This window comes from Callospermophilus lateralis, chromosome 2 (genome assembly GCF_048772815.1).
Source record: "Callospermophilus lateralis isolate mCalLat2 chromosome 2, mCalLat2.hap1, whole genome shotgun sequence".
NCBI classification, from domain to species: Eukaryota; Metazoa; Chordata; class Mammalia; order Rodentia; family Sciuridae; genus Callospermophilus; species Callospermophilus lateralis.
This window is the reverse complement of record NC_135306.1, coordinates 93,592,611-93,607,938: the sequence shown is the minus strand read 5'-3', so window position 1 is coordinate 93,607,938 and position 15,328 is coordinate 93,592,611. Positions and strand designations below refer to the sequence as shown.

General features: G+C 40.1%; 2 protein-coding genes across 2 annotated transcripts in view; one reads left to right on the top strand and one right to left on the bottom strand.

The window, feature by feature from the left end:
• Positions 1-10,978, top strand: part of Jam3 (junctional adhesion molecule 3) — a 65,968-nt gene extending 54,990 nt beyond the window's left edge. Inside the window, exons 4-9 of the mRNA XM_076843545.2 lie at positions 4,985-5,137; positions 5,586-5,788; positions 6,755-6,854; positions 8,225-8,354; positions 8,442-8,496; positions 8,904-10,978. Of these exons, the coding sequence (XP_076699660.2) occupies positions 4,985-5,137; positions 5,586-5,788; positions 6,755-6,854; positions 8,225-8,354; positions 8,442-8,496; positions 8,904-8,939 (677 nt within the window). The 3' untranslated portion in view covers positions 8,940-10,978. The remainder of the gene's footprint in view (positions 1-4,984; positions 5,138-5,585; positions 5,789-6,754; positions 6,855-8,224; positions 8,355-8,441; positions 8,497-8,903) is intronic.
• Positions 10,979-12,305: 1,327 nt separating this feature from the next.
• Positions 12,306-15,328, bottom strand: part of Ncapd3 (non-SMC condensin II complex subunit D3) — an 82,273-nt gene continuing 79,250 nt past the window's right edge. Inside the window, exons 34-36 of the mRNA XM_076846148.2 lie at positions 13,750-13,824; positions 13,602-13,662; positions 12,306-13,523 (exon numbers count right to left, since the gene is read on the bottom strand). Coding sequence (XP_076702263.1) covers positions 13,415-13,523; positions 13,602-13,662; positions 13,750-13,824 — 245 coding nt within the window. The 3' untranslated portion in view covers positions 12,306-13,414. The remainder of the gene's footprint in view (positions 13,524-13,601; positions 13,663-13,749; positions 13,825-15,328) is intronic.

Genomic DNA, 15,328 nt, shown 5'->3' with positions numbered 1-15,328 from the left:
TTACAGGTCTTTTTAAGATTGTTGTTTAAATCCTTGTTTAAATTGTAATATTTCTGTGCTAGGTTTGAAGCTCTTAAGAGTGTAAGCTTGCAATTATCTTGACAAACTGCTGCCTGAGATAAAAGCCACTTTCCTATATTACTTGCAGATGTCTTCTGCTTTTGTTCTGCTTTGATAAACTGCTTACTGCAAGAATTTCAAGTTATGGTCTTGGTCACGTGGGCCAAAAGTTCAAACCTACCAATGTTGTATTGGTTAAGAAATGATGTGGAATTTCCTATAAAATCCCTGTGTACCCTCAGCTTGGGTCCCAGAATTTCAGAGCACTAGCTCATCTAGGTCTGCTAATGAAAATAAACTTGAGTTCTCCAACTCTCTGAGTGATGCTTGGTCTTTTGTTGAATTCAATTTCCACAACAATATCTAAGAAACCATTGCTAAATCCAAGATCATGAAGATTTATGCCTTTTTTTTTCTTCCCTAAGAGCTTTAAAGTATTAACTCTAATGTTAGATCTTTGTTGTAAGTGAGGTTGAGGTTCAGCTTCTTTCTTTTCCATGTGGATATCCAGCTACCCCAGCATCATTTGGGTAAAGTCATTGTTTTTTGTTTTAATCTTTTATTGATTTTATTTTTTTAAATACACGACAGCAGTGGAATGCATTAAAATTCTTATTATACATATATACCACAACTTTTCATATCTCTGTTTGCATATGAAGTATGTTGACACCCAATTTAAGTCTTCATACATGTACTTTGTATAATGATGTCTATCACATTCCACCATCCTTGCTAATCCCCTGCCCGCTCCCTTTCCCTCCCACTCCTTTTCTCTATCTAGAATTCATCTAATCCTCCCATGCTCTCCCTCCCTACCCTACTATGAGTCAATCTTTTTATATCAGAGAAAACGTTGGGCATTTTTTTTTGATTGGCTAACTTAGTATTATCTTCTCCAACACCATCCATTTACCTGCAAATGCCATGATTTTGTTCTTTTTAAATGCTGAATAAAATTCCATTGTGTATATATGCCACATTTTTTTAATCCATTCATCCACTGAAGGACGTCTAGGTTGGCTCTACAGTTTAGCTATTGTGAATTGTGCTGCTATAAACATTGATATGGCTGTGTCCCTGTAGTATGCTGTTTTTAAGTATAGTCTGAGGAGAGGAATAGCTGGGTCAAATGGTGGTTCCATTCCCATTTTTCCAAGGAATCCCCATACTGCTTTCCAAATTGGTTGCACCAATTTGCAGTCCCACCAGCAATATATGAGTGTACCTTTCTCCCCACATTCTCACCAACACTTGTTGTTTGTCTTCATAATAGCTGCCATTCTGACTGGAGTGAGATGATATATTAGAGTAGTCTTGATTTGCATTTCTGTGATTGCTAGAGAAGATGAGCATTTTTTCACGTATTTGTTGATTGATTGTATATCCTCTTCTGAGAAGTGTCTGTTCAGGTCACTGTTTTTTCAGTGTTTAGCTTTTTGATTTCTTTATATACCTGAGATATTAGTGCTCTATCTGATGTGTGAGGGGTAAAAATTTGCTCCCTGGATGTAGGCTCCCTATTCACCTCACAGATTGTTTCTTTTGCCGAGAAGAAACTTTTTAGTTTGATTCCATCCCATTTATTGATTCTTGGTTTTAATTCTTGTGCTATGGGAGTCTTATTAAAGAAGTTAGGGCCTAATCCCTCCTGATGAAGATTAGGGCCTACTTTTTTTCTATTAGACGCAGAGTCTCTGGTTTAATTCCTAGGTCCTTGTCCACTTTGAGTTGAGTTTTGTGCATGGTGAGAGATACAATTTAATTTCATTTTGTTGAATATGGATTTCTAGTTTTCCCAGTACCATTTGTTGAAGATGCTATCTTTTTTCCAGTACATGTTTTTGGCACCTTTGTCTAATATAAGATAATTGTAATTTTGTGGATTAGTCTTGTGCCCTCTATTTTGCACCATTGGTCTACCAGCCTATTTTGGTGCCAATACCATGCTGTTTTTGTTACTATTGTTCTTTAGTATAGTTTAAGGTCTGGTATAGTGATATCACCTGCTTCACTCTTCCTGTTTAGGATTGCTTTAGCTATTCTGGGTCTCTTTAATTTTCCAGATGAATTTCATGATGGCTTTTTCTATTTCTATGAGGAATGCCATTGGGATTTTTATTGAAATTGCATTAAATCTGTATTGTGCTTTTGGTAGTATGGTCATTTTGATAAGATTAATTCAGCCTATCCAAGAGCAGGGTAGATTTTTCCATCTTCTAAAGTCTTCTTTGATTTCTCTCTTTAAGGTTCTGTAGTTTTCATTGTATGGATCTTTCACCTCTTTTGTTAAGTTGATTCCCAAGTATCTTATTTATTTATTTATTTATTTTTGAGGATATTGTGAATGGGTTAGTTTTCCTCATTTCCTTCTTAGAGGATTTGTCACTGATATACAGAAATGCCTTTGATTTATGGGTGTTGATTTTATATCCTGCTACTTTGCTGAATCTTTATATCTGAAGCTTAATTTTGCTGGATACGAGATTCTTGGTTGGCACCCATTATCTTTCAGAACTTGAAATACGTTATTCCAGGATCTTCTAGCTTTCAGGGTCTATATGTAATCTGATTCCTTTCTCTGTGGCTTTTAAAATTCTCTCCTTATTCTGTATGCTGGGCATTTTCATTATAATGGGTCTTGGTGTGGATCTGTTGTGATTTTGCACATTTGGCTTCCTGTAGGCTTCTTGGATTTGGATTTCTGTTTCATTCTTCATGTCTGGAAAGTTTTCTGATATTATTTCATTGAACAGATTGCTCATACCTTTGGTTTGGACCTGTATGCCTTCCTCTGTCCCAGTAACTCTTAAATTTGGTCATTTTATGCTATTCCATATTTTTTGGATGTTCTGCTCATGGTTTCTTACAATTTTTGCTGCTGTCTACATTGTTTTCAAGATGATATATTTTATCTTCATTGTCTGATGTCCTGTCTTCTAAGTGGTCTACTTTTTTGGTGATGCGCTTGTTTGAGTTTTTAATTTGGTTTATTATTTCTTTTATTTCAAGGATTTCTGTTTGGTTTTTTGGTATAACCTCTATCTCCAGCTGTTGAGGTGATCTTTTGCTTCTTGGATTTGTTAATGTAGCTCATTGTCAATGTGATCTTTCACTGCCTGTATTTGTTCTGTAATGTCTTCTTTGAGATCCCAAAACATTTTAATCATGCATATCCTGAAATCTTTCTCTATAATTTTTTTTCTGCTGTAGCTGTCAATTTTTTTAATGATGTGTGGTCTTGAATTGTTTGTGGTACTTTCTTCCATTGTCTTTTCATGTTGCTCAAATTTCTTTCCAGCTCTGTGGGACTGCTGTGTTATTGTTTTTATCCTATAGATTTGTAGTCTCTTGCATGATTTCAAGATCCCTCCTTTGTGGGGAAGGACAATGTTAACAGATCCCAATATCAACAATACATCACCTGTTCAGATGAAGATCCGAGCTGATAGCCATGCCCACCAAAAAATGTCAAGAAAGGTTTTCCAAGATAGAGTTGGTCTTCTTCCAGTGCCAGGGTGTCTGGTGAGGTGGGGAGAGCTGGGATGTCCTTGTGCTATGCCTAGAACACAGTCTAGTGACCTGTGTGGGAGCGGAACGCAGTCTGGAGTTCTGCAGAGGTGCTGATTTGGTGATTCTGCTACGCTGCTTGAGAGCCGTGTGTGTGTTAGTACTGCAGGCTTTGGGTCTGGAGTCCAGAATCTTACTGGAACACAGAGGCTCTGATTTCTGTGCAGGGGGTTGCAGTGCTGGTGATTTCTGCGAAAATCTGCTGTATAGGAGTCCTGTCGCATGCTCTGAAGTGTTGTATTCTGTCTAGGTAAGACCTTGTGGAGAAGCTGCCTCACTGCTTTCTTGGATTCATACCACAGAGCAGCCAGAAACAGACCTCCTCTATTCCACCATCTTGGATCAAAATGCTTTTTTTTTTAATGTTACTTTTTCTTTCAATGGGGAATCCCTCCTGGGAATGATGAAAAGGAAATGAGGTTCCTGGCTTTAAGGACAGAGACACATGCAATGAATGTCTCTTAATCAGCTGCTGTTTGTTGCTCTTAGGTTACAAAGAGGAGTCAGTCCTGGTTATTGTCCTCATGTAAGATTACTACTCAGCCTTAAGTGGGTGAGCAGGGAAAAGGCAATAAAAGGTGACTGAAAGCCACAGGGACCCTTATCTGACAGATAAGGACCCAGAAGGTGGGGGCTCTGTATGTTAAAAGCTCCCCCCAGCTTTAATTAAGAGAAATCACCCTTTCAGACCATATTGTCTCCAGGACCTTCCCTTATCACTAAAACCAGGTAATAACCTCACCTACCCTGGTGGCCAAAAATTCAGGATTCTCAAAAACTTGATGGGGGTTATTCAAAGGATAATGAACCCATTACAAGATCAGGAAATGTAAACAAAAATGAGGGGGCTCAGTTTCCTTAAAAACTGAAACCCTGAGCACCACACCTTTCTATTGGAGGTGGTGGTTCATGCAGTTCCTTTGCTGTCAGTCAGAAGTCAGGAGGTGGAGTTGGGTAGGACTCTGGAAACTTACCTGGAATTCCAATAAAAATGGATGGCAGAATGGGTATGCTATCCCTCTCTGTGAGAGGACCCTCTCCCCCTTGAGTGTGTGCCCCTTTTCCTCTTTTGTCTTGTAATAAACTCATGCCTGTTACTCTTAGTAATATGTTTCAAATCCTTCTGACCTAACACAAGAATCAGTGTTCGAAAGGGGTGGGGGTTTCCATGCTACCTCAGCTTAATGGAAGGTCTCTGCCCTGTGACAATCACAGGATTCACTTCTGTTATATGGGAATAGAAACAACCCGTCTGCAGCCTGGCATCAATTCCTGGCCCTAGTGACCACCTTAGAGTAACAGAAATAAGTTAGACCTGTTTTTTTTTTTTTTAAATTGTTTTTTAAATATATAGGGGACCTGGCAGGTCGTGCAGAACTGTTGGGGAAAACTTCCTTGAAGATCTGGAATGTGACACGGACAGACTCAGCCCTCTATCGCTGTGAGGTTGTTGCTCGGAATGACCGCAAAGAAATTGATGAAATTGCCATTGAATTAATTGTGCAAGGTAAGAGTTCATGTGAAGGTAAAGTGTTCATCTTCAGGGCTCATGAGGGGGTAGCTATAAAGTAAGTCATCAGTTCCTATTTCCATTTTCTGAGGATATCACATGACTTGGGGGAGGAGAGCTTGGGAGTCTGAGACTGCCTAAGTTTAGGGGGAAGGTAAGATGGAAGTGGAGCTGCCCCCATTCTCATCAACTGTAGGAAATGCTTTAGCATACTTTATCTCCTCCACAGCATCCTCTTGAAGATGGAAAGAATTAAAAATGCATGTGATTGGACTTGGGGTGGCATGAACTCTGAGGGTAGGATAGTCTCCAGACGTGATGACTGGGATTGCAGTGGTGCAGGAGCTTCTTGGCTGGCTTCCTTGTATTTGGAGCTGATTTAGGAAAATGTTGGATGTTGCCATATTGCTGAGATCTTAAATACCAACCCATGTTTTTCCTGCAGTTAAGCCAGTAATCCCTATCTGCAGAGTGCCAAAGGCTGTCCCTGTAGGCAAGGCAGCAACGCTGCAGTGCCAGGAGAGTGAGGGCTATCCCCGGCCTTACTACAACTGGTATCGCAATGATGTGCCGCTGCCAACGGATTCCAGAGCCAATCCCAGATTTCGAAATTCCTCTTTTCTCTTAAACTCTGAGACAGGCACTCTGGTAAGAATTTTCTAAGAGGTGAGGATGGAGATGTCTTTCTTGGGGGCAATGGATTCTTTTTGTGGAAAGAATAGTTATTAGGAGAGACAGTAAAACTATTTTGTATGACAGGAACTAAGAATCCAGGATTATTGAGATTCTACGAGAAAAATAACCCTTCATTTATAAACAAGTCCTAAGAGGGTAAAATAAGGAAGGGAAACCTGTAGATATAAAAGGGACCAAGGAAGTGATATTAGCCAAGTGTTATAGGTGGACATTATTTGAGTCCTGATTTGGACTGTACAAATCATTAGGAGATAATCAGGAAAATTTGATTACTGACTGGATATTTGATGATAATAAGCAATTGCTGATTGCTTTAGGCACAATAATGGCATCGTGATTATGGTTTTAGAAGTCTTTATTTTCTAGAGATGCATATTGAAATATTTATGGATAAAACATGTCTGGAATTTGATTCAAAAAACCCAGTGCTGGTGGTGGTGGGAAGTATATGAGGGAAGGAAACAAGATTGGTTATCAGCAAGTCACCCCAGACTTTTGACAGCAAGATGGGGTTGGTCTGTGGAATACTCAACTATACATGGTAAATAGGTGGGTCTTAATAGGATCCTTAGTATTTGTTTTGACAGAGTGTTGCCTAAGGAGCAGTCCTGGTCAGAGTCCCTTCACCAAATAACAGCAAAGCACACGCAGCCTCATGTTTTAGATGTTGCTGGCTTTGGCACTTCTGGATACTAAGGGGAGCTCATTGTTGGACAACTCTTAGGCCAGAGTGTTAGGAAAGCATGTGAGGGAAGAAGCCAGACAATGCCTGGGATGCCACAGGAAAACTAGAATTAGCAGATTCTGACTACATTCTGGACTCAGTAGGACCTTGGCAGCTTTATCTTCCTCACTCCTATCCCTTAGAGGGCTGCCCTTATGATTGGTCTCAGTATTTACCTTCATTTCTTAAAACAGGTTTTCAGCGCTGTTCATAAGGAGGACTCTGGGCAGTATTATTGCATTGCTTCCAATGATGCAGGCTCAGCCAAGTGTGAGGAACAAGAGATGGAAGTCTGTAAGTTACTTTTTGGAAAGATTTTATTCAAAGACTGGGAAGTGAATAGAATATTTAAAATTGAATATTAGATGGTCAGTTTAGACAATGTTCTGCCATAGGTCGCCTTTCTTTTGGAGCTGATGGGATTCACCAAGATCCCTGGGGGAAATTTAAGAAAGGATGAGAAAATGCTATATCTAGATAAGTAGATCTCTAAAAGAGACCTTCTGAGGTCTCCTGGTGCTGGAAACATGACCAGTCATGTAACTTTCACAGAGTGTAATTAACGCCCTTTCTCTATTAATTGATAGAATCATCAAAATACAAGGTGGTATAAGGCTTTTGGAAAATTTTCCAGTTACAGATTATTTTGCAGGAAACTGATTGACACTGTTCTTTTTTGTCCAACTAATTTTACCCTGCTCTGTGATAATGCCTTCTCTAGGGTATTGGTTATAAGGGGAGGTTGTTGGAAGGAAGAGGGAGTGGATGGGGTATGTCTGAACCACTTGGGGAATTTTATGACCTTTTCCCTCTTCTCTGTTTGCAACAATTGCAGAGTAGGGTTTCAAAAATTGCTTGATGATAAGAACCATTTGGACCACTGTTTAACAGAAAGATAGAAGAGCCTTCCCTAGTTATATGCTAGAAATTTGTGTGTATAATAAACAAGCATTCCAGCGATTCTTGTCTATCAAATTTGGGAAACTGCTCTAGGGCTATTTTCTCCTGAGTAAGAATCCTGAGTTGATAGTTTCCTGCACATTTTTACATGCACTGTTATTTGCATAAAGGAAGCAGCCACTGTTGTTCTCAAATTACAGGTGACCAAAGTGCCTTTGCCCAGTGTAGAAATGAGAAAAAGGAATGCAGGGGTTATCTTCTAAGGGGGCTTAAAAATAGGAGGCCTGCTAATGGAGTGAAAGGGCAAGTTTTCACTTAGTACTTTTTTCTTTTAAGGCTTCAAATTAATTTTCTTCCCTTAAAATAGTCCACAACAAATAAGGGTTCTGGAAATTAGGATTTTTTTCCCTCTCCTTACATTCCCTGGCTCCTAATTGTAGACTTAATATAACCATTTCTTGCATTAATAGTATTCTCAGGCATTTAGCCAGAGGATTTTAAAAGATGAGCCCCTCTTAATTCAGTCTTCATTGTGACTGCATTTGAACCATTACAGTCTCAGTACTTTATACATGGTATCAGGGGTTGTGGTGTCCTGTGTGTTCTAGTCTAGAAAGATTTTAAATGTTCTCAATATACTCTCCTGACTAGGGTAGACATGAGAGGGCAGAAGGGTAAGTGAAGCAGTGAGGCACAGGTAGGTCAAGGTTTTTTAAGAACAGATAGTGTGTATCATTCCTCCATACAAACCTCCTTTTCTACAGATGACCTGAACATTGCTGGAATTATTGGGGGTGTTCTGGTTGTTCTTGCTGTCTTGGCCCTGATAACGTTGGGCATCTGTTGTGCATATAGACGCGGCTACTTCATCAACAATAAACAAGATGGAGAAAGGTGAGCCTGCCTTACATGAGAAAAGCAAAGTGCAGCCTGGCATTAATATGATAAACACACCACTGAACTGCCCTCTTCTGTTCACAGTTACAAGAGCCCAGGGAAGCCTGATGGAGTTAACTATATCAGGACAGATGAGGAGGTAAGGAGGAAAGAGATTAGGTAGCTTTTAGAAAAGCTGGGGGTGGGGTGGGGAGATTTATACATGGTATCAGGGGTTATGGTGTCCTGTGTGTCCTAGACTAAAAAGATTTTAAATGGCATTCTAGCTTGGAAATGGAGGGGCCCATGGGAATATTTCTGAGTTACATTGCAAACCCTGAGCTCCTCAACTCTGCACAGGTAACCTGTGCACAGCAGTGGCACTGACACTTTGCAGGCTCTCGTGGATGTCACTGTTTAAATGCGATCATTTCTTCTATTTTTTTTTTTTTTGCCCTTGGTTTCCTCTTTGGAGACTTGTTTAGCCCCTGTGTGATTTAACCAGTTCTCTTATTCACAACCTCATGACAACTCTGGATTGCTTCTAATTTTGCACTGGTTTTGCAGGGTGACTTCAGACACAAGTCATCGTTTGTGATCTGAGACCTGGTGGTGTGGCTGAGAGCATATGCAGATACCTCTACTAGAAAGAAACTCCTGTCAAGGGCAGTCATGAGCCAAGTGCACTTGGACAGAGTTAGACACTCATGCAGAAGCTTTTTGTTTTGGCCAAAGTTGACCACTACTCCATTCTCTTAACAAGCCACACAAATAAAGGAATCTTCCACAAGATGGGCACAGTAACCACAAGGAAAAGGAACTGTGAGTTCACGAGTTGAGTCTCCAACCTATTGCTGAACCAATTTTCACATGGGTATTAGGGTGATCTGAAAGGTCTTGCCCATATCTGTTCTCCTGGGTGGGCTGGGCACCACAGATTTGATTTTGCCACTGCTTGTTCATTAACCATAAGCACTGGCCACAAGAGGATGAGGTGACTGTGACAGCAACAATGTGAGCATGGCACAAGGTCTTCAGTTGCCATTTCCAGTAATAACTTCAGAAAAGGATTTGCATGCAGTGCCTCATTCCATGGGCCCACAGGTCTCTTCTTAAGGCTCTGGTGATCAGTGTTGTTGTGTCCATCTTGGAAAATCTTTTTGGATCAGCATTTTATAAAAACAACCAAAATCAGGAAGGTAAATGGCTTGCTGGAAGAGGGTTCTTCTTACCCAAAGAACCCTGCTAGTCCATGAAGGTATAGGGATTTAAGGAAAATTTCATCTTTGGCTAAAGTCTGAAATGGTACTGAAAGATTCTTTTCAGTGGGTCTTGCTTATTTTATAAAATTTTACATTCTAAATTTTTCTAAAGATGTATTTTGATTATTGAAAAGAAAATTTCTATTTAAACTGTAAATATATTGTCATACAGTGTTTTAAAAACTATTTTTTTTAAGAATTTCACTTAAGATAGAAGTTCTAAGCTACTAGTATTAAATTGGAAAGTACCAATAGTTGAGAGTATTTTACCTAATGAATCCTCTCAAGGAGACTTACTAGAACATTCCTTTGTTCATGTGCTTTAGCATTTTTCATTAGAAAACTTATGCCATGTGTACATCAGACCATTGTTACTTAGGAAACTTTTAGAAAATTCCAGTCTAGCCCTGTTGACATCTGCTTGCATCTCTCCAAAAGAAACTTAGGGAGCTCTCAGGTTTAGCTCTGAACTGCCTTTTCCTGAGATCACAACTGCCTGTGCCCGGAGACTGCCAAAGAAGCCCTTAGACACCTGTAGTGACCACGATGATACATTTTTGGAGTTAAGTCAGATACCACTGACTTGTAGGTGCTGGTGAGAAGGCCCACTGTGTCTTCACAGTCCTTACCACAGCTGTGTCCCTATTAACTTCAGTAGTGTTGTGTATTTGCTGTATAGCTCTTAGAGGTTCTAATGTGGCCACTTAGGAAACTTGGTGTCTTCTGTGTGGCATCCCAGCCTTAAGGTTCCTGAGACAGACCTTCTTTTGGTTGTAGCTGGCTCACAAATCAGCCATTGCTATTTGGTTTTTAAGTTAATTTTAATTGTGTAGTTCATAAGACTGTCTAGGCCAAAGGCCATTTTGAAACCAGATCTGTCAACTTAAGTAATATTTTTAAAAGAAAATGAATCCAGCTGTTTCTCTTTGCTATGAAGAAAGCACCCTGACACCATAGGTTCTCTCTCTCCTTCATAATAAACCATTATGTGGTGGCAGCCAGTCCAGCCTTTTGAAGACTATAAGGAAATGCAGCCAGGTCAAAGCACGATGGTGAGGAAAGTAAAATGCCTGCCTGAATCAAAAGCAGTTTTCTAATTTTAATTTTAACTCTTTTATCTACCTGAGACACTGTTCACTTTGTGGGAGACATTAGAAACTTGGCCTAAAAGCCTTTGTTCTTCAAGAGTAGATTTTTCAGCTTCAAATACAGTGCTGTGTTGGACTCATGATGTGAAGTGGGTTGAATCAAGGAGCTTCTCAGAGGTGCACCTAATTCCATGTGTGCCTGGAGGGTGGCTTTTTTGTAGAATGTAGTCACCTTGTAATTCAGATTTCAGTGTCTTAATTTTTTTAATACTTTTGGTTTTTTTTAATTGAATACTTGAGACATGTTGACTTTAATTTAAAGTTATATGAAATATTGTACTGTGGGATATTTGGCAGGAACAGCAGGCAACTCTCCCACACTTTATCAGTGGCACCAGTCTTGCATTTGCATCTTGAATGCTTAGAGTTGAGACTTGTTCTTTCATGTCTGCCACCTCCTGGAAGGAAGGGGGTCACTCCCCCAGTCTCTAACTGTTGAGGAATAACATGCTAGCCTTTTTGGCTGTAATAGTGATAGGGTGGCCTTATTACCTCCCTTCTTACACCCTAGAGCCTTCTGCCCTAGTGCCATGGAACTGGCTCTGACGTGTGGAACTTGGGAAACTGTTAACTATAACTGTAAAACTGCATACAGAGAAGGAGCACCCATGTTTCTTTAAGATGTGAATGTGACTAAAGAAGCCTGTACAAGGATGTTCTCTGGCCTGACATGGATGTTGCTGTACATAGTTGTTACAGACTTGTACTAACACACCTATAATGTGGTATTTGTTTAAACCTCATTTATAAAAGCTTTAAAAAAAAAATCTCTTCATTCTTTCTTGATTGTGCTTATGTTAACGTTCATGTGTTCTCCTAGCATTTTATTAGGCAGGTACACTGAAAAGGTATTGCTGTCTGCGGGGAAGTCAGTACCTGAACTTGGAACCAAGTGTGTGTTTACTCACAAGCAGCTTTTTGAGTCACTCAATCAGTGATGAAGCTATCTTTGTCACAGATCATTTATGGCAGAGCTGTGGGTGGAGCACAGTAACTTTCCATCTTCCAAATCTAACTAATACACATGCTGAAAACACAAATACTGCTGGGCGTGGTAGCACACAACTGTAATCCCAGAGGCTTGGGAGGCCGAGGCAGGAGGATCTCAAATCAAGTTCAAGACCAGTCTCACCAACTTCAGTGAGACCATCTCAAAAAAAAAAAAAAAAAAATGCTGGGATGCAGCTTTATGGTTAAGTGCCCCTGGATCCAATCCCTGGTACCAAACAACAAGAACAAAACCCCTACAAATAGTAACTTTGGGGGTGGGAATGTTGCATGGTGGTAGAGCACTTGCCTAGCATGTGTTAGGTCCTGGATTGATCCCTAGCACTTAGAAAAAAATTCAGCATGAGTTATTAAAAAAACCAAAACAAAATACCAATATGTTTACACTTTTGCCTTTATAATAATGGAATCAGAAAATGGAACCAGTCAGGCATGGTGACCAGCTGCTGAGGCAGGAGGATGGCTTGAGGATGGCTCAGGAGTTGGGTGGGGGTTGGGGTAGAGGTGGAGCCTGGGCAACAAAATGAGACCTTGTCTCTCTCACCCACACACTAAAAAAAAGAAAAAAAGCCAACTGAATTTCATCCTAGGCATCCTTGGAAAAACATTATTTTAAGTTCGTCTGCTAGTGCCAATAAAAAGAAACTCAAGTTACAGCCCCATTGTAAAGCAATCCTTAACAGAATTTCATACAAATCGGCCTCAGTGCTATTTCACATAAGGAACATCAAGCTGTGTTTTAAAAAGTAAGACTCGTGCTAATAAGGCTGTTATTAGAAGGCAGACGGCTTCCATATGGGAACAAAGGCAGGTGGCAGATGAACCAAGCCTTAAGGAAAAACATAATCATCTTTTTCTTAACAGGAAAGACTTGGTTTCATTCTTAAATACTTTATGTAAACTTAATACAACTACCAATGAAAGCCCTGTTTCTAAAAATCAAAAAATTCTACTGAATACTAGAAGAGTGTATTTTTTATGCTTGACCTTTATTATACTTCGTTTTAGAAAGCTGTACACTTTTAAAAATCTGCAATTATAAATAATAGAAAAAATATAACAATTGAAATTTTGACATTAGACATGGGAAAATATTTACTATAAGGAATTTAAACAAGCTAATAGCAGCTTGATTCATATAAAAAACTGAAATTTTCCAAGTTGTGTTCATTAAAGACCAGATTATAGCTTATCAGAATGGACTTAAATTCAGATGGATAAAATCATGATATTAAATAGCTTAACTTTAGGATAAGAAAATCTAAACCTGGCATTTCTCTTATTTCACAATATTTTTAAAAATATTTTTTTAGTTGTAGATGGACACAATACCTTTATTTTATTTTTATGTGGTGCCAGGGATGGAACCCAGTGCCTCACGCATGCTACGCAAGCGTTCTACCACTGAGTCAGAACCCCAGCCCTATTTCACAATTTTTTAACCACATATATCATGAAGAAAAATAACACAAGGTTGGTCAGCCAAAAACAGGTGAACAAATACAGCACTGGGACAGATCCTAAGGAAAAGCTTTGGTATTACACAATGAAACATTGCCTGAGGCATATAGCAAATGATTCCTCTGCCTTTCCATGCTTAGGATTCAAGAATGTTCCCTTGGGCTCTTGTCTTCCTGGACAGGCACTGGAACACACTATATCAGTTGGCTGTTTTCAGGGGGCTCTTTCGGAGGGATCTCCGACTGGGGTTTGGGTTGTCTTTATTCCTGGCTGGAGACTTCACATTCCACTGCTGAGGCTGGGGAGGTCTAAGAGAAGAAATGAGACAGTGATTCTGAAACTAAAAGAAAAACCCTGATCAAAACAGAACTCTTTGGTAAACTTACGGTTTATCAGGCAATGATAAACATAAAATGTCATTTCCTTGACTCTGGGCTTCAGTTTTCTCTGAAAGGGAGTCAAAACAGAAATTCAGTTTTCCCAGATCTTCAAAGCCAGCTAATGTATCAGACAAGAAGGAAACTGAGAACTTGCCTTTGGCTGAAAAAGAAGTCCATGGTGTCCCTATGTAACTGACCCCTGCTCCAAATGTGACATCACTGATGGATTCTGGGGAAAAGAGAAACCGCACTGTCAAACATGGGTATGAGACATAGTCACCTGAGCAAGTCAATTAACAAGCTCTGCTCTGGTTTCTTTTACCCCAGCTAGCAGGCCTCAATCTGACTTTTCCCCAGGACTTGGCAGTGTAGAAAAACTTTTTCTCCTGGAAGCTCTTCCTTCCTCTGACCACAGCCCTCCTCGGCTGCTCTGCAGCCTCTGTATCGTCCTTGCTCCTGTCTCTTGCTTCTCACTCAACCTTCATCTTTAAGGACTCCTAAGTGCTAAGGACCAGCAATTCCACTCAGAGCCCTTCAGGTCTGGGTTCTATACTCCCTATTGTTCCTCATCTGAGTTCCCTGAAGAGATATCTCCGGCTTTACCTCTGCTCCTGACATGCTCCTTTTGTATTTCCAGCAAATAGATAATCTGTAGAAATACCAGCCATCATTAGCTACTCTGCCACAGTGACCAGGTCCTGTGCATTCTAGTTTCCAAGTATCCCTCCAACCTTGCTAGCTGTATTCCTGCCTTGCCAGGAACATTTCAATGCACCTCACTCCTCACCTTTCCTTTCATGGTGCTGTCCAATTCTGTGACCTTACCTCCTCCAGCTGTATCCTTGGGAGGCTGGAGAGCTCAGAGCCTAGGAACATTGACTGGGTTTGCACTAACTATGGCTGTACCTTACTAAGAACTATACCAGAACCTCAATTCTCTTCATCTCTAAAATGGGAGTAAAAATGTATCTATCTTATGGGATGGAGCAAGGATTAAATGAGACCAATTATGTAAGTATTTAATACAATATTTGGTACAAGGTAATTGCTTAAGAAATGTTAGCTACTAGTATAATTTATTAGCTACTATCCCCTATGTTACTGGAGTAACATTTAATTAAAGTCCTTTAATTAAATATCTGATAGTTACTAACCTTCTTAGGTATCTCAATGACTCTATTCCCAGGAGGGCCTAAATTCCATTCTTGGTTTGAGTTGGCCCGAGCTGCCTTTACAAACTTATATGCACACGCACACTCTGCGTTCTGTCTGCATTTACCCCATCTGTGCATCACTGTTCTCTGAACTGTCACACTGTGTGCACACTCCAGCTCCTTGGCCTAGCCTGCCCATCCCATCTACCCACAACATCCCCACTGTGTAGACCACTTCCAGGGGGCGGAGCACATGCTCAACTGCACATCTGATGCCCTCCTTTCTGCAAACACATTTGTGGGGCAAGCTTAGAGTTCTAACCATTCTTTATACACTGTCACTTCTGAGTACAGACTGAACTGAACTAGTCAATGTTTTCTTGTTTTTGCAGTACTGGAGATAGAACCTAGGTCCTCACACATGGCAGGCAAACATTCTATCCCTGAGCTACATCCTCAGCCCCCTGGCCTTTTTATTTTATTTATTTATTTTTTGAGACAAGAGTTTTGCTCTTAACGAGGCTGGCCTTGAACTTACCATCCTCCTGCTTCAGCCTCCTGAGTAAATGGGATAACAGG